Source organism: Schistocerca gregaria, chromosome 5 (genome assembly GCF_023897955.1).
Source record: "Schistocerca gregaria isolate iqSchGreg1 chromosome 5, iqSchGreg1.2, whole genome shotgun sequence".
NCBI lineage: Eukaryota > Metazoa > Arthropoda > Insecta > Orthoptera > Acrididae > Schistocerca > Schistocerca gregaria.
The window spans coordinates 486,780,581-486,800,682 of NC_064924.1; the positions used below are offsets into that span (position 1 = coordinate 486,780,581).

The window sequence follows — 20,102 nt, forward strand, 5'->3', positions numbered from 1 at the left end:
ATTGACACCTTATCACCCATCTTGGAAGAGCTTGTAAGCTTGAACCACTTGTAAACTCCCCCCCCCCTCTCTCTCTCTCTCTCTCTCTCTCTCTCTCTCTCTCTCTCTCTCTCTCTCTCTCTCTCTCTCTCTCTCTCTCTCTCTCTCTTTTTTTTTTACACCACTGTCAACATTTCAGGTGTTTTAGAGCACTTGATTCCATGTTTCACACAAAATTTAAGGAAAATTCTGTGCTCCACTTTTTTATAATAATTGAAAATCGCCTAGCACACTACAGCCCATGTAACCTTTCTATCTGTCAGTAACATATGAAGTATGCTGGACACTTGAAACTGGGAACATATGTTTGGGACATGTGTACCAACATAACAAGAAAAAGATCAATAATCGAATGTACATTGCCCGTGCAATTTGAAAAGTCACTTTACTGTTTGAACAGCCCTCATATATCTTTATATGGAAGTGTATGTCAATTTCAAATTATCTAATATTTATTGTTAATCACAAACACTATTCATGAATGTATGTAGTGGCACATTAAGGTAAAAGTGCCAGTGCCATTTAAGAAACTACCTAATGAAGTGGGTGGGAATGGCCTCATGTATCTACAGCATCACTACTAAAAACATAGTGAAACACAGGGAAAAGCAGAAGAGAAAAAGAGAGGAAAATAGTAAAGTTTAGATTAAATATTTTTTTTTGTTCCATAGAGTGGATCCTCAAAGTTATTAATGTAACATTTCCCTGGATAACATAACAAAAGTGTTAGCATTTGTGATTCATACTTTATATAGTCACAGATAGAACAGTCATGTAAATGCTTCTCCACAAATGTGTGCTTCTTGCATGATACAATAGATGCTATTTGAATTCTGTTGGTACACTTGATTCAAAGCTCCAAATCTGACTTAGTGATTATGATGTGACATGGAAGCACTGTTGACTGCTAGTATTAATGATGCAAGTTACTAATGTCCGGTGCTGTTTTAATGTTAGTACAGTACTGTGAAAAGCATTTCCTCTGGAAAGTATTAGAATAAGAATGATTTTGAAAGAAATTTAGGGAGTTTTGGGGCAGGCTGATGCAGGTGAACCTGCACTTAGACACAGGAAACCAAGCATGTTTTAAGAGTGCTTCATAGTGTGAGGCTTTGGTGACATGTAGAAAAACTTTGATGATGTCCGTAGTGTAACTAGTAGAGACTTAAACAAGTTTTACTTCAGTGTTGGTTCTGTACTGTGACATTATGCTGGCCTGTATTATTTTTCTTGCTTCATTCCACTTTTACTAGCAGTAAGTGATTTCCATGTTACTCTTGACATCAGCAAACACTGTAAAGATTTGTATGTGGTAAACTCTACATTGGTCTTATCAAATTTGATCTATGCAGTAGAAATATAAGTGCAACAACAGAAGCAAATGTAAACTTATTACTACTATTCTAGAATAAAACACAGAATTCTTTGTGACACCATACCCAAAGAATCATTTCATAACCTGCTTTCAAAATTGCATCTTCTTACTCTTAAAAGTGTATATATTGCAAAGGAATATTGTTTGTGAAAACAATTAAACCAAACTTAAGCTATGACCTGCATCAGCAGAATACTAGAATAAAATATAAAAACTTTATACCAAATAGAACAGCTTTCTAGGGTGGAAAGTGCTCTTTATGCTGAGCCTAGAAATCTTTCATCTCTTCCTACTATCAAATAATAATGATAAAAAAACTTAAACATATTCTGACAGATAATCCATTATATTCTCTACTATGCAGTAGAAATATGAGGTGCAACAACACAAGCAAATCTGCAGCACAAGCAAAGTTAAATATATTATGAATAATGTGGAACAAAACCCATAATTATTTGTGGTATCAAACCTAAAGAACTGTATTGTAGCCTGTTTCCAAAATTGGGTGTGCTCACCATTAGAAGTATATATATATTACAAAAATGATATTGGTTGAACAATGATACCAAACTTAAGCTATAACCTGCATCAGCGTCATACTAGAGTAAAATTAAATACAGTATAGCACAAAGAATAGCTTTATTTGAGGGGGGGGGGGGGGGGATAAATAAATAAAATTGCCCTTCATGGTGATCATAGAAATCTCTCAGCTCATCCTACTATCAAATAAAAAAACTTACAATATTATGACAGGTAAACCATTTAATACTCTAAAAGAGTTCTTTTTCTTCATGCAAAATAATCAGAAATGTTTTTGAAAGTATTTTAGTTGCATAGTATTCCATAATTTCAAGAAATCTAATGATGAGTAAAACAAACACCAACTGTAACTCCGTCCTCATTTATAACAAATGTAAATTTATTTTTAAAATCAAAACTGTAATTTCGAAATGCTAAACTTCAGTATTCTTACCTAACTGTGGAAACTCCGGATAGGAATATGACAGTGCAGAAAAAGATAAATTGGTACTTATCTTATAGATGACATGTTGCTGACAGGCACAGTTAACAGACACTTACACAAAGCTTTTGGCCACAGTCTTCATCAGCAAAAGAGAAACACACACACACACCATTCATACATACAAGCAAGCACGCCTCATGCGCACATGATCACCACCTCCAACAGCTCAGACCAGAATGCAGTTATCACTTTTGTGTGTGTGTGTGTGTGTGTGTGTGTGTGTGTGTGTGTGTAGCCAGTTGTGGGGCAGGGAGGTGGGGAATAGTGGAAAGAAGCAGGGGAAGATGGGCGGGTGTACTGGTAGAAGATAGCTAACAAAGGGGATGGGAGACGAGAATGGGGAGGAGATGACAGGACAGAGGGGTTTGAAATTGTTAGGTGGCGGGATGGGAACAGTATATTACTGTAGGTTGAGCCCGGGATAATTATGGGAACAGAGAATGTGTTGTAAGGATCACTCCTATCTGCACAGTTCAGAAAAGCATATGGTGGAGGAAAGGATATAGATAGGTCTGTTAGTGAAGCAGCGATTGAAATCGAGCTTGTGGTGTTCAGCTGCATGTTGTGCCATAGGGTGGTCTACTTTTCTCTTGGCCGTTCATCCTGGTGGACATCTGAACGTAACATGCTTGACTGTAGTGACTGCTCACTACCTGAACCATCTGGACCCTCCCATCCACCACCAGTTTTTCTGAACTACACAGATGAGAGTTAACCTTACAACACATTCTCTGCCCCCATAATTATTGTGGTCTCAACCTATGGCAACATACTGTCCTCACACCCTTCACCCGATAGTTCCATCCCCTCTATTCTGTCATCTCCCATCCTCTTTGTCCGCTGCCCTCTAGCAATGCACCCACCCATTTTTCTCAATTCATCCCTTTTTTCCCCACCTCCCTGCCCTATGTCCTCCTGATGCTGCACCTGTTGGCATTCTAGTTTGTGAACACTCCACCAGGCACATTCTTCTCTCCTTCCATTACTGTTCCATCCACGTCCGTGTATGTGTGTGTGTGTGTGTGTGTGTGTGTGTGTGTGTGTGTGTGTGTACGCGTGTGTATGAAAGGTGTTCGTTTCTCTTTTGATGATGAAGGCTGTGGCCAAAAGCTTTGTGTAAATGTCTTTTAATTGTGCCTGTCTGCAACTTAACATGCCATCTTTACGGTAAGTAGCAATCTATGATTTCCTACATTGTTGATATTCTTACCTAATATATTCAGAAGAATGATTTGCGTGGTTTCATGAAACTGTATTATTTTAGGGACGTGTTGATTATTTGATCTTGAACAAATATTAGTATTATTACTATTACTATTAACTTATTATTACTATTACTCTTAACTATTTTTGTCACATTTGAATATCATTAACTGGTCACTGAAATAAGCTCTCAAGAAATTAATATTCATTATGAAATATCAGTACAAACATTTGTTTTATAATGAGAGAGGATAAGAATTTGAAGATGTGGCAGTTTCAGTCATTGGTGTCATTTTGTTTACCTTCTTTACTGGTCTGTGCATATACATAAAGTCAAATGAGTGAATTATTGCAATTTTCAGTGGAGGAGCACATAACAAAACTTTATCAACAAGCCGGGAGCTTGCTCTACTGGGTCACTGTGCGATACTGCAGCAGTTTACTACACCACACAGTGGACAGCATCAGTCCTTTCATAACAACAGTACTTGTACATGGAAAACAGGTATTTTATTAGTAATAATTACAAAACCACAAAATTATTGATAATATAATGTTCACAGTATCATGCAGTCTTAAAGCTAATTAAAATATTGAAATTATTGACTGCTAAAGTTATTAAGTGAATAGCTTTTTATACAGGCATCGACATAAAATGTAAGCACACAATAAAGAAAAGAGCAGATATCAGCTGAAAGAAATTAAAACTGCTTTCCATTGAAAACCTAGTGAGAACTGTAGTGGTGGTGGTTAGTGTATAACGTCCCGTCGACAACGAGGTCATTAGAGACGGTGGAACTGTAGTAACATGGTACTGAACAATGTGCATTTCTCTTTTACCGTAGAGCTAGATTCAATAAGATAAATCTCATACTTAAATCCACAAATAGAATTTAAAAGATTATTGTGGGTGAGCACCACATATCATTCTTACAGTGCATTGTTGAGCAATGACAATTTTCTTCGTACAGATGAATGACCCCAGAACATTATTCCATAGGGCATCATTGAGTGAAATATGTTAACTTACTGATTTGAATTTCTTCAAGTTTTACAGTGGTTTGAAGCGCAAATGTGCCTGAAATTAGTTGTTTTAAGAGTTCAAGAATGTGTTTTTTTCCAGTATAAATACTCATCATCATGGACACTTAAAATTTTTGAAGTTTCCATCCCAGTTATTATTTCTTCACCACATGTAACATATATCATTGGTGTAGTACCTCTAGATTTATATAACTGAATATGTTGCATTGTTTTTAATTGGAAGTGAGATCACCTGCTAGAAACCTCTCAGTAATGCTGCTATGAACATTAACATTTCTTATGTTGTTGTACACTAGGTTGGATTGATTACAATAGTAATGAATACTCGTCATCAGGGACAGATGACCTCAGCAGTTTGGTCCCATAAGATCTTACCACAAAATTTACCACTCTCATCATCAAAGCAACGTTAGACCTTAATCATTCTTTCCTTATCATCCACTCTCCCAGCTGCTGTAATATGCCCCATTCTCTGAAATACTTTTCAGATCACCTTGTTTGTTTCAAAAAAAGGTACAAGCAATATGAATCATCAGCTGAAATGTACAGCCATTTTTGCACTACTAATACCGATTGAGTATCTCAGACCAGTCCACTGAAGATAACCAGTTACCCAATCACTATCAACTGAGGTCATAGTGTTAAACTCAATTAATGAAGTACAGAAAAGAAAAACCCATATCCCAAGTCATCTTACACAGCAGCAAGGGTAGTATTTGCAGTCCAAAAGCAAAGTCCAAAATGGTCAGCAATATGCAGGGTGCGATAAGCATTCAGGCAGGAGCATAATAATGGAGGCAAGAGTGGCCGTTGCAGCCACTTTCATTGCGTCCTGAACTAGTGGCACATTCCTTTGTCATATGGGACTAAGAAAATGAGGTGGGAAGACCATGTGACCCTGGATAGGTTTGGTAACGATGCCAAACTGTGAGGCAGGCTCCAGATGCAGCACATTGTGTACTGCATTGTTCCTGCCAAATAATAGAACCACCCCCTTATACTGAGTGATCCCAGTGTGTCTGTGTCAGTTACAGCATGGAGGAAGAGATAAGGTCATGGTGGAAGTGTGGACCATTGGTGGCAGTTGCATCTCATTGTGATTGGACAGTGGTTAGGCTCCTCCGGCAGTGGGTGAAATCCCTGGGATCACGACCCAGGAAAATGACCATACTGCACAAATAGAAAATCTACATCGTTGCAACTAGATGTTGCGTGAGATGACTGCAGTGGTGATGATGGCTGCTAAAAGGGCAGTGAAATTGTGTTCTGAAGCGAGACTGATGTGGAGATAGAAGGCAGTGGTGTGTTCTCTTACTGAACAATAACCTCCAGACAGATGTTTGACCAAGGGAGAAACCAAAAGGAACCATCATGAAATGGCCTTTCTGTAGCATAAGTCTGCAGTGATAATGGTGATAGTGGTGGTGATGGTCATGGTATCATGACATATTTATGCTACCTTAACTGAGGAGCACAGCATTAGTTAATTGTGGTTCTGTGGCTACCTCCCCCATGGGATTGGGCATCTGAGTTTTAAAGAGGCACCATCCTCCCTGATTCTCCATTAGAAGCCATAGAAAATTGCTAATGCCTCCTGCTCAGATTGTGAATGATTATTCTGGCTGTTGTTAACATCTTAAATGCATATAGAACAGACCACTCTGTCCCTGAAGCATCGTTTTGGAAGAGCACTGCTCACATACTAAGAGATGAAGCATCCACTACAAGAATAAGAGGACACTTAACATCAAATATTGCTAGTACAGGAGCCAATTTCAGGCAACCGCTGACTTTGGTCAAAGCTGCTTGACGTACAGAATGCCATTGAAAATGTGTTCCCTTTTTCTTCAGGTGATATGGTGGAAGTTTGTTTGTAGTCACATACAGTACAAACTTAGTGCAATCATTTGCCTTTGTTAAGAAAGCAGGTCTTCAAATAATAAGGAAAAGGCACTTGGTTTATCACGGCTATGTGCTGCTGTGGGCTCCAAATACCTGATTTGTGTAGTATGACCACCCTTGAAGAAACTGCATTTGACCATATTCCAAAGGAGACCTTTCTGGCAAACAGCTGCCATAAATGCTGTGGGTGCTGTGCTTGAGTCCTCCCAGATTCAGTAATGTTATCTAAACAGTTCACACAATAAGAATCAAGTGAGTGTTACCAAAAATGATTGTACAATTAATAGCCCTTGGCCAAATGTTGTAGTACACATGTTCCACTTTATAATATGGGAAGCCACAGCGCTGAAATTCATGGTAAATTGAACTTGAATAACCATGCAAACAGCTGTTAAGTGATAATTTATTAATGTTAAAGCAGCATCTTCAGGTGGTTCTACTAAGGAAGAAAGCATTCTTGTAATATATATTGAAAACTGATTAAGAACAGCCAGTAGAAGTAATCCTAAATTAAACTACTTAAAATAGTGTCACATAGATAAGCACACAGAGACACTCCCAATGTTTGCAGTCACAGACTCCAATATCTTGGAGAGGGGAAGTTGTCAACAACAAGTAATAACCAGCAGAGCACTCGGCGAATAGTGCAAGGAATGAGGTACAAAAACTACTAAGAACCAAGAATGAACATCAGATATTGCCAGACTACCTTTTGACACATCATTCTTTGCTGTGTTGTTCACTGTCATCATATCAGGCAGCACCTGATATTTGGATATTTACAAGAATGCTTTCCTTTCTATGTAGAACCAACTCAAGATGCTGATTTAATGCAGTGAAACTGGTCGTTAATAAATCATCACTTTATAGCTGTTTGGTGCGTTTACTCAAGTCCCATTTACTATGTCATATTATGGTGGAAACTCGATTAACTGTCATCTTCAGGACTGTGGTCGTGACGGTTGAGCGAATAGATGGGTAACAGAAACACATCGTTACATTGCAGTGTCCAATTCATCAGATTTTGCAGGTTTCATTGTCTTTCTTGTTCGCACATCTCCATCCGTGCTTGCATTGTTGACACACGTTGTTCTATTTTATCAGCATCACATTTTATATCGTTAACTGTTGTTCTTCCAATACCATAAATCAGCGCTACACTTGTCGGAGTTTCGTCATTTCTTAAGTGTTTTATAGTTGCAAGTTTTTGATTAAGTCCTAAAACAAGACGTTTACGTTTTTCAGACATTTTATCATGTCACTGTATCACACACACCTGCACTAAATACGTTAGTGTAAAATATTAGTCAATAAAGCTTATTCAAGTGGAAAACATGGAACATGGCACACCCCGCTAGATACACTGCGACAATTACAGTCTTCTCGTCACAACTGGAAACCGATCCAGTGGTGATTGTTGACTCACAAGTGAGACAAAGACAAGAAAAGGGGGAGATGTGTTGGCACGTCAACTGAAGGTCATATTTTATGTACCATTCTACGGCAGGCGGGTAAATTCACTTCCCACTAAAATAGAGTAAATAACCAAAGCGAACGCATCACTGCACCTTTGAGCATTCTGTTATTACAGTATTATTATGCTGTCACAGCAGTGATGGTTAACAGAAACTGACGGTTTAAAGAGTGACAGTTAATCGCGTTTTTACTGTATACATGTTAATGCTTTTTACTGGACATATTTACCAGGAGTGTGACAATGAGTGTCTCCCTAATAACAGAATCAGCATGTTACTGTCTCCATAGCTTCTCCTGATATGAAGAAAACTAATAAGTTATGAGAAAGAACTGACCTACCATCCTGGGATCTGAGTTACCTGTCAGTTCTTTTTATCCTCCCCTACCTATCCTGCTCGTTTTCCTGAGGAAGGAACTATTAGTTCTGAAAGCTAGGATGTTGCATCTAGTGTGTCACTTTCACTTTTGTATGTGTGTATCAGCAGTATTACACAATCCACCTACATAAGGTAAGTACTGGCCAGAAATTCTGTCTTATAATTGATTAGTTTTCTTGATTGAATTCTCCTGGCACTGGTGGGATTAAAGCCTTTCTGTATTATGTGACATTGGTAACTGTAATAGTCATCCAACATTCTTTACATGCAATCAAGTGGTAAAGTTACAGAATCCATGATAGGTTCCAACTTGTAGAGAAAATGGAATAGTTCAGAATCTGCCAAGCAAGAGGGAAAAAAGAACAAGAACACTGTCACTTTGGGTTGAGTACCTGGAAAATGATTACGTGCTGGTAGAGTTATTGGAGATATGCCGACGGACCTTCCTTTTCCTGTTTATATGTTTGAAACTGTGTTGGTGCCAACTTGAAAACAAGCTATACTGGCTGTTGTGTTTGCATTCTGCCATTCTGTACTGATTTTAACTTGCATCATAGGGAGTCAGTCACAGACTGTTAATATAAATAAAGCATCAAGACAAGTAATACATTAATGTAATTTCAAAGGTTGCATATCATATGCACACTAACTTACTTTTAGATAAATCTATTGCAAGGGTTACAAAAGTAATATAAGTAAATGTTGACCATTTACATAAAGAGTTTTGAGCGTATATTCCCACCAAGTGTAGTCACAGTTTGAGGATATCATTGGAACAGCACGAGCTCCCTAGACTGGAATGTCATTTATTTTGTTTTAGAGTTGCTTGGTAGACAAACTGTAGAAATGCAAAACTTTCCTTGGATCATTTCACAGCTGGAGATTGTTCTCCTTATACCTTTACTCTGCCTTCTGTCTCTTAGCACTAGACCAAGAAGTGACCTCAGAAACCTCATCTCAGCTGCTTCACTGCTTCTTTAATCTCATTTTCTTAGGATAAAGTTTTCATTATCATAGATAAGAGCAGACTTAGTTATCACATTGTATAGTCTTAGTGTTACCTCTTTCCTCATACTTCTACCAAGATACCACCGTGTACAACCATTTATAGTATTATTTTTCTGTACACTTTGAACCACATCTGAATTAGTTTTGTTAATTGATATTTTTGTCTGAAGCTATTGAAAATCGGGCTGTTCTATTATTTTATTGTTTATCACTATTTTCTTCTTCTGCATTTACATCTATATACATACTCTACAAGCCACAATGTGTGTGGCAGAGGATACCATGTACCACCACTAGTCATTTCCTTTCCTGTTACTCTCATAAATGAAGTGAGAGAAAATGACTGTCTGTATGCCTCCATACAAGCCCTAATTTCATTTATCTTGTCTTCATGGTCCTAACGCAAAACAGACTCATTCTCCACTCAGCTGCAAATGCTTGTTATCAGAATTTTCTCAACAGAATTTGATGTCAAGAACCTCATCTTCCCCTCAGGGATTGCCATTTTAGTTCACGTAGCATCTATATATGTAGCAGTGCTCTTCGGAACTGCTTCAATGCCATTCTTTAATCCAACCTGGTGAGGATCCCAGATATTCAAACAGTACTCAAGAATCAGCTGCACAAGTGTTGTATATTTGGTCTCCTTTGTATATGAGCTACATGTTCCTAAAATTCTCCAAATAAAATGAAGTTGACAATGTGCCTTCACTAGTACTGTCCTACATGCTCATTCCACTTCATATCGCTTTGCAATGTTATGCCTAGATATGTCATCGAGTTGACTTCATGAAGGTGCACTTCTTTAATACTTTATTCGAATATTACAGGACTGTTTTTGCTACTCATTTGCTACTCATCTGTGTCAACTTACATTTCTCTGCATTTAGAGCAAGCTGTCGTTCAACACACCAGATAAAAATTCTGTCTAAATCATGCTGTATCCTTTCATTGTCACTCAACAGTGATACGTGATACTTTCCCATATACTACAGGCACAGACAGCTGCTTGGGTCAGAGAGAGAGAGAGAGAGAGAGAGAGAGAGAGAGAGAGAGAGAGAGAGAGAGAGTGGTCGTGTCACACTTCCCTGTGCACTCCTGATGTGTGTGTGTGTGTGTGAGAGAGAGAGAGAGAGAGAGAGAGAGAGAGAGAGAGAGAGAGAGAGAGAGAGAGTGAGAGTGGTCATATCACACTTCCCTGTGCACTCCTGATGTTATACTTGTCTAACATGAACACTGACCGTCAAGGGCAATGTATTGGGTTCTATTACTTAAAAAGTCTTCAAGCCTCAAATATCTGGGAACCTATTTTGAATGTCAGACCTTCATTAGCAGTCTACAGTGGGGCACTGTGTAATTTCCAGAAATCTACGAATATATAATCTTCCTGTTGTCCTCCAGCCATCGTCTGTAGGATATCATGTGAAAAAATAGCAAGCTGAGTTTTGCATAAGCGATTCTTTGTAAATCCAGTTATGAGGGGATGTGCGGGAGGCTTAGAGTTTGTTGTTGTAGGATTGCCACTATCCAACACTTCTACAACAACCTCCAAACCTCCCCCACATCCCCTCATAGCTAACAAACCCTGCCTAGCAGACCTACTTTATTTACATAACCTCAAAAGCTCCCTCCCACCACCATACAGAATCCAGAACATAAACAGACCTGAAACACAGTCATGAGCCTTTCCTCCAAAAGCCTTAGTCATGCAGAAGTATCTGTGCTCTCTAAAGGCCTCACCTTTTGCCCCACTCCCAAATTCAGTCATGTGGAACTTGGTAGAGACATTCTCACCTTCTTCCTGTCCATACAACAGAACCACTTTTTGTCACCAACCTTACCAATCAGACTCAAAGACCAATATTGAACCCTCCCTGACTCAGTTCACTCCTCCATTTAACTATGATCCACCCCCACGGCCCCCAAATCACGCCCTGCTAACTTTCCAGAATTGATAACCTTGCCTCACCATCACTCCCCAAATCCCTCAACATGCAAACTACCCTTACATCCACAGAAAGAACAGCAATCAACCACCTAAAAACTAATCTGGACCTCGTAACCCTACCTGGTGATAAAGGCTCCACCACTGTTGTTTTGAACTGCGAAGATTAGCTGGTAGAAGGACTCTGCCTGCTGCCAGATTCATCCACCTACAAACCCTACCGCATTTACCCCATTTCAGAAATCCAACAGGATCTCCAGTCTCTTCTTAAGTCCTTAGTCTCATCCCAGAACCTCTCCCTGGAGTCCATTTCTCTCCTCACTCCTACCATTTCCCACACTCCTCTACCTTTTACATGTTTCCTATAAAGTCCGCAAACCCAACCACCCAGGACACCCAATTGTGACTGGTTACTGACCCCCCCTGAGAGAATCTCTGCTGTCGTAGACCAACACCTTCAGCCTATTACTGACAACATTCCCTGTTATATAAAAGATGCCAGCCATTTCCCCATTGACTCTCTGCAGTTCCTGCTCCTTTAACACATGATGCCCATGGCCTTACCACTGTTGAACACTACCTTTCCTAATTCCTGATGGATTCCAAAGCTACAACGTCCTTCCTAATTTCCATCACCAACTATATCCTCACCCACAAATAGTGCTGCTTTGAAGGCATTATCTACAAACAAATCTGAGGTATGGCTGTGGGCACTCACATGGAACTGTCCTGTGCCAACCTATTCAAGGGCATCTACAGGACTCCTTCCTAAATGCCCAGAATCCCAAACCCCTCACCTAATTCTAATTCACTGATGACATCTTCAAGATCTAGATTGAGGGTTAGGTCACCCGATCCACATTCCTCTAGAACTTCAACACTTTCTCCCTCATTCACTTCACCTGGTCATACTCAAACCAACAAACCACTTTCCTCAAAATTGGCCCCACCTCAAAGATGCTTACATCAGTACCCCCATCCATATCAAACCTACAAATCATCAGCAGTACCTCCACTTCAACAGCTGCCACCCATTCCATATCAAGAAGTCCCATCCATACAGCCTAGCCACTCATGGCCATCACATCCATTATGACAATCAGTCTCTCTCAAAATATACCAAGGCTCTCACTGAAACCTTCACCGACCATAATTACCCTCCTAACCTTGTACAAAATTCTACAAAAACAGATCTCCCGTGTCTTATATCTCTCCAGTCATCCACCACCTCCCAAAGTCCCACTGTTGGGTCACAGAAGAGCATTCTCCTTGTGACTCAGGGCCACCAGCACTGGAACAACTGAACCACATTCTCCACCGGGTTTTCAACTACCTCACGCCATGACCTGAAATGGAGAATGTCCCACCCATCATCCTTCTCACCCATCCCGTAGTGGTATTCTGCCATCCACCAAACCTACACAATATCCTCCACCATCCATGCACAGTTCCTGCTCCCAAACACTTTCCCCATGGTTCACATCACTGTAATAAACCTAGGTGCATGACCTGTCTCATACATCCCCCCCACCACCATCTGCTCCTGTCCGTTCACAAGCATCACCAATCCCATCAAAGGCAGGGCTACCTGTCAAACCACTCATGTGATCTACAAGCTAAGCTGTGATCACTATACTGCATTCTACATGGGCATGACAACCAAAAAGCAATATGTCCACATGAATGGCCACCGACGAACTGTGGCCAATAAACAGCTGGACCACCCCATTGCTGAGCATGCCACCCAACTTGGCGTTCTTCATTTCAACAGCTACTTCACAGCCTGTGCCATCTGGATCCTTCCCACCAACAGCAGGTTTTCTAATTACGCAGGTGGGAACTCTCTCTGCAATATATCCTATGTTCCCATAACTCTCCTGGCCACAACCATCATTAGTCATTTTCCTTACACATATAGCCACTACCCTGTTCCAGCACTACACCACTTTCTATTCCACCAGTTCACCCACAGTCTTTTTACTTCTCTCTTTTTCTGTTAATCCCCGGCCCCCATCCTGTCCTCTGTCTAACGTCTCGACTGCACCTAGCTGCCGTACCCTCTCTCCACCTTGTCCCTGTATGCTTCCCACTTGGTCACTTCTCCCATAATGCACTGCTGCTCTCAGTGTCGCCTCAGCAGCCAGAGACTGTGATCATGTGTGTGTGAGTCGTGTTTGCATGTGTATGTTTGCGCGCGTGTGTGTGTGTGTGTGTGTGTGTGTGTGTGTGTGTGTGTTTGTTTGTTTGTTTGTGTCTGTTGCCTATCTCTGATGAAGGCTTTGTTGGCCAAAAGCTAACTCTCTGACAGTCTTTTTGTTGTGCTTATCTGCGATGGGATCTTGGCTCTATGGGAAGTAGCAACTATCCTTTTCAAGGAAATTTGTTGTATTCAATCACAGTTTATGTTAAAGAATCCTGCAGCATACCAATGTCAAGGTTACAGGCCTGTAATTCTAGGAGCTCAATCATATATATCTTATTATATGCAGGAGTCACCTCAACTTTTTTCCAGTCACTAGAGATTTTATTCTGGTGAGAGATTTGTAATAAATGCAAGCTATGTAAGGAGTCAGTGCTGTGGAGTACTCTCTGTAAACCAAACTGGATTCTCTGGTAATTCATTGAGGACAATGAGACACAAGCTAGACATGAAGTACTTCAATAATGAAAATTGAAACCAACAGCTGAACTGTAAATCAGATGTTGTTTATTCAAAACGTGCTACCAGTTTCGGCACAAAAAAGCGTCTCTTCAGGCCCCAAGTGACATTTGCCATCAACATATGAACCACAGTGACAAAGATCAACAGAGTCTTCAAATGGAAACAGTGCAGATTATTAAGCATGTTATGCCATCATGTGCAACCAAGAAAGTCGATTGTAGCATAGCCAAAATGAACCGGATTCCGTAACTTCCAGTAACAAGCCCACCAATAGTCAGACAACAATTCCATTTGGATCTGGAGACTTATTTGTTTTCAAATCTTTCAGTTGCTTCTCAATGCAAGGGATGCGTACTTCTTTGTCCTCCCCCTTCAGTTTTTGTTTTGCTACCTTTTATTAACATAACAGATAAGTCAACGAGTGATAGGATAGAAGTCTTTGACCAACTGGTGATTTTACTAGGACCAGAATTTTCTCTGAAAGACCCTTTGCTAGGGTTGGACTGTAGAGATTGTTGTATGCTTCATATATCAATCTTTTTATAGATGCATTAGCTTCTACTAACTTTTGCCTGTCGACATTTCCATGTTCTGTTCTGACCTGAGAGTGCAACGATCTCTGCTTTTCAGCATTTTCTGAATTCTGCTATTAAACCATGTGGGTGTTTTCCTTCCTTAATCCATGTACTCAGCACATACTGCTTGTATCTGTTTTCTTTCCATTGTGATTATTTTGGTTTTATTTACAGATATAACCACTTCATAAGTTTTTGAAGTGTTATTTTTGTTCCTTCTCCAACATTTTCTTGGGGTTTTAGAATTACGTTTGTCTAGAACTTTGTTGATACAGGGTGTTTCAAAAATGACCGGTATATTTGAAATGGCAATACAAACTAAACGAGCAGTGATAGAAATACACCGTTTGTTGCAATATGCTTGGGACAACAGTACATTTTCAGGCAGACAAACTTTCAAAATTACAGTAGTTAAATTGTCAACAACAGATGGCGCTGCGGTCTGGGAAACTCTATAGTACGATATTTTCCACATATCCACCATGCGTAGCAATAATATGGCGTAGTTTCTGAATGAAATTGCCCGAAACCTTTGACAACGTGTCTGGCGGAATGGCTTCACATGCAGATGAGATGTACTGCTTCAGCTGTTCAATTGTTTCTGGATTCTGGCGGTACACCTGGTCTTTCAAGTGTCCCCACAGAAAGAAGTCACAGGGGTTCATGTCTGGCGAATAGGGAGGCCAATCCACGCCGCCTCCTGTATGTTTCGGATAGCCCAAAGCAATCACACGATCATCGAAATATTCATTCAGGAAATTACAGACATCGGCCGTGCGATGTGGCCGGGCACCATCTTGCATAAACCACGAGGTGTTCACAGTGTCGTCTAAGGCAGTTTGTACCGCCACTAGCGTGATGCAGTAATCATTTCGGATCTGAAAAATGGGCCAATGATTCCTTTGGAAGTAATGGCGGCCCAGACCAGTACTTTTTGAGGATGCAGAGACGATGGGACTGCAACATGGGGCTTTTCGGTTCCCCATATGCGCCAGTTCTGTTTATTGACGAAGCCGTCCAGGTAAAAATAAGCTTTGTCAGTAAACCAAATGCTGCCCACATGCATATCGCCGTCATCAATCCTGTACACTATATTGTTAGCGAATGTCTCTCGTGCAGCATTGGTAGCGGCGCTGAGGGGTTGCCACGTTTGAATTTTGTATGGATAGAGGTGTAAACTCTGGCGCATGAGACGATACGTGGACGTTGGCGTCATTTGGACCGCAGCTGCAACACGGCGAACGGAAACCCGAGGCCGCTGTTGGATCACCTGCTGCACTAGCTGCGCATTGCCCTCTGTGGTTGCCGTACACGGTCGCCCTACCTTTCCAGCACGTTCATCCATCACGTTCCCAGTCCGTTGAAATTTTTCAAACAGATCCTTTATTGTATCGCTTTTCGGTACTTTGGTTACATTAAACCTCCGTTGAAAACTTCATCTTGTTGCAACAACACTGTGTTCTAGGCGGTGGAATTCCAACACCAGAAAAATCCTCTGTTCTAAGGAATAAACCATGTTGTCCACAGCACACTTGCACGTTGTGAACAGCACACGCTTACAGCAGAAAGACAACATACAGAATAGCGCACCCACAGACTGCATTGTCTTCTATATCTTTCACATCACTTGCAGCGCCATCTGTTGTTGAAAATTGTAACTACTGTAATTTCGAAAGTTTGTCCGCCTGAAAATGTACTGTTGTCCCAAGCATATTGCAACAAACGGTGTATTTCTATCACTGCTCGTTTAGTTTTTATTGCCGTTTCAAATATACCGGTCATTTTTGAAACACCCTGTATGTGTATCAGTAAGGACTGGTGGGATGCCACACTCTTCTTTATTTGTTCCTGGTTCACAGTCAATAACTCTTCACTTATACTAATTTTAGCATTATAGTACAACGATTTAATGGCATTCAACAAATTTAGGGTACATTACAGTCAATGAGTATTTGCCATTATTTCATGCTACCTACCTTATCATAGGCCTTCTCATAGTCTAGAAAGAGTAGAAATAGTGACTTGTAGAAATCTTGTACCTAATCTATCAATTGTTTTAGTCCAAAAGTTGCATCTGCACACGACATATCTTTATGGAAGTTGCATTAATCCTCTTGTAAAAATGTGTCTGCTGTTGGCTGAAGTTTCCTTTTATTGTAGATGAATATATTTTGTAAGCAGTACTTAAAATGGACATACAAATGTAATTTGATCATTCTGTTTTATCTCGTTTTTATATATATAATTCTTACCAGCTTTTGAGCTCCAGTTAAGTCATATTCTAATCTTTGAACAGTTCTTTCACAGCTACCTCTATTTGCTTGTCTAGCAAGTTTGTGATGTACCACTCTTTGTGTCGATGACTGGGTTGCTATTTTCCTGACTTTTTTATCTTTTCCTCTTAAACCCGACAAGTTTAATATTGGACTGCCAGTAAAAATTATTAGTATCAGTTTCAGCTCCTCTAAACATGCTTATGTCACGGAAATGATCAAATTTTCTCATTTGCTATTATGTAGCCTATAATAGACCTGTTTCACCCAACTGACCAAGTGTAGTTGTGAATATCTTTATGTGCATAATAAGGTATTAATAATTAAAATTATTGTGCATAAATCAATAAGCTGACATCCATTTGAATCCAGAATTCGCTTCCCATGTTGTCCAGTGGTAGAAGGCACAGTTCTGTCACCAATTTATGTATTTAAATTACCAAGTATAATCAGATAGTTATTTTTTTCTTGTGTCCTTCAGTGTTCTCTGTAGCTGGTTAGAAAACACCTCTGTTTCTTAGTTTTGTCCCTTTGTTGGTGCATATACTCCAATGATGATGGAATGCAGTTTTCCAGTTTTGAAAATAAAATGACATCATAATTTGGATATAATAGAGGGAAACATTCCACGTGGGGAAAATATATCTAAAAACAAAGATGATGTGACTTACCAAACAAAAGTGCTGGCAGGTCAATAGACACACAAACAAACACAAACATACACACAAAATTCAAGCTTTCGCAACCAATGGTTGCTTCATCAGGAAAGAGGGAAGGAGAGGGAAAGATGAAAGGATGTGGGTTTTAAGGGAGAGGGTAAGGAGTCATTCCAATCCCGGGAGCGGAAAGACTGACCTTAGGGGGAAAAAAGGACAGGACTCGCACACACACCCATACCCATCCGCACACACACAGACACAGTTTGCTTGTGTCTGTGTATGTGCGGATGGATATGGGTGTGTGTGCGAGTGTATACCTGTCCTTTTTTCCCCCTAAGGTCAGTCTTTCCGCTCCCGGGATTGGAATGACTCCTTACCCTGTCCCTTAAAACCCACATCCTTTCGTCTTTCCATCTCTTTCCCTCTTTCCTGATGAAGCAACCGTTGGTTGCGAAAGCTTGAATTTTGTGTGTATGTTTGTGTTTGTTTGTGTGTCTATCGACCTGCCAGCACTTTCGTTTGGTAAGTCACATCATTTTTGACATCATAATTTGTATGATATGAGAATGAATTAAATTGTATTTACAGTATGTGTGATATTTTGTTTGATGCTGGAGTTGCTGAATAGAAATCAATTAGACTTCATAGTTTCTAGTATTATGCAGCCCAAAAATGAGGTTTTTGCTTTGTCTGTTTTTCAGTTAACAGTTGGTGTCATTGGGCAGCAGGAAACAGTGTTTGACAAACCAATGACTCCAGCTGAGATTCGACAAGTAATATACTCCACAATACAGCCATATGATGTTATTCAAGCAGTTCTTCAGCAAGAGGTAGTTTTATATTGTGGACGTCTGATTGCCACCAACCCTGAAATGTTCAGGGGCATATTAAAAATTAGAGTTGGGTAAGTTTCACTTCTTCATCAAAACACAAATGTAATCATTCATTCATTCAATAATTATTACGGAATATAACCTTTGAATGGATTTTTATTCAACTGAAAACAAATGAGGGAAACTGTTTGTATAGGAATGCATCGTTTCAAGGGGATATATACTAATAAAAATTTCTCAGGCTTCCAGCTGCATCAAGTGGTTTGAAATCCATGAGCTTTCGGCCGAGTACTCCTCGGCCATTGTCAATTGCTAACTGTCTTCTGGTTGCTGCTGTTGCCGTCCTTATATAGCCACACTGCCTTTTGTGACATCACTGGTACCCACTCCAGCACCATGTATGGTAATGTTTGCATTGGGCGGCTGCTGCGTCTGCTTCAACCTTCTGATGGCCGGGTCCCACACTGTGCTTAGCTGCAGGCTGCCATCTCTATTGAGCGTGTTGTCACAAATTTTTATTTCAATCACTCCTTTCCTTATGCTATCCCAGAAACTGTTAGTCCATGTGATAATAGATGTCTCGTCGAATGCAATACGATGAATGTTTTCTAATGCATGCTCTGCTACCGCTGATTTCTCTGGGTACCATGGACGAAAACATCCCTTGTGTTCTACATAGCACTGTTCAATAGTACACACAGTCTGTCTGATATAGAACTGTCCACACCCACATGATATTTTGTATACTCCTGGCATCCTGAGGCCTACATCATCTTTCACAGGCCTCAAGAGTTGTCATCATTATGGAATGAGCTGACAATAACGCAAAGATTCGGTTGATGCTTCATGAGGAGACATATCAAAAATTGTCAAAGGACCTAACTTCAAGAATAATGAGGAAGGCATCGGAGCTTCTCAAGAGGTCTTCGCTGGAAGAGAATGTCATCAAAAATCTCCTCCCTTCGGCACCTTGATCACTTACATTGTATGGCCTTCCAAAGGTTCACAAGAAGAACGCTCCTCTATGCCCCATCATGAGCACCATTGCATCGCCGGCTTAAAGACTCACGAACCATCTGGCTAACCTACTTTGCCCGCATGTTGCTCACTGCATGTATCACATCAAGAATACAGCTGACTTCATCAGTTGAATTAAACGCCTGGGTCTTGGAGAAGGGGATAATATGGTCAACTTTGATGTAGTGCCATTGTTCACGTGCATTCCCATTAAAGACTCTATAGATCTGCTCTCCCAGTTATTTGATGACAGTGTTGTGGATTTATTCAAACATACTCTGACATCATCGTATTTCTCGTATGATGGAGAATATTTCAATCCAATGAACGACATTGCGATGGGAAGCCCATTAGCTCCAGTTGTTGCCAATCTGTTTGTGGAATACTTTGAAAACATTGCCCTGGACACGGATGCTGAAAAGCCTAGTTGCTTTTATTGTTATGTCAAGGACACGTTTGTTGTCTGGTCTCACAGACGTGAAAAGCTGGGAGAATTCTTGGACCAAATTAACAACAACCATGACAACATCAAGTTTACGGTGGAGGTAGAGACAGATGGTGCCTTTCCATTCCTTGATGTCCTTGTATACTGCAAAGCAAATGGGTGTCTCAGCCACAGCGTTTACTGGAAACCCACCCACACAGACTGATATCTGCATGCTAACAGCTATCACCATCCATCACAGAAAC

General features: G+C 40.2%; 1 protein-coding gene across 4 annotated transcripts in view; it reads left to right on the plus strand.

Moving 5' to 3' along the window:
- LOC126272134 (probable phosphorylase b kinase regulatory subunit beta) overlaps window positions 1-20,102 on the plus strand; it is a 154,438-nt gene that overhangs the window by 95,935 nt on the left and 38,401 nt on the right. For all 4 annotated transcript variants that reach the window (XM_049974738.1, XM_049974740.1, XM_049974739.1 and 1 more), the window contains 2 exons: window positions 4,004-4,146; window positions 18,264-18,466. In XM_049974738.1, the coding sequence (XP_049830695.1) occupies window positions 4,004-4,146; window positions 18,264-18,466 (346 nt within the window). The remainder of the gene's footprint in view (window positions 1-4,003; window positions 4,147-18,263; window positions 18,467-20,102) is intronic.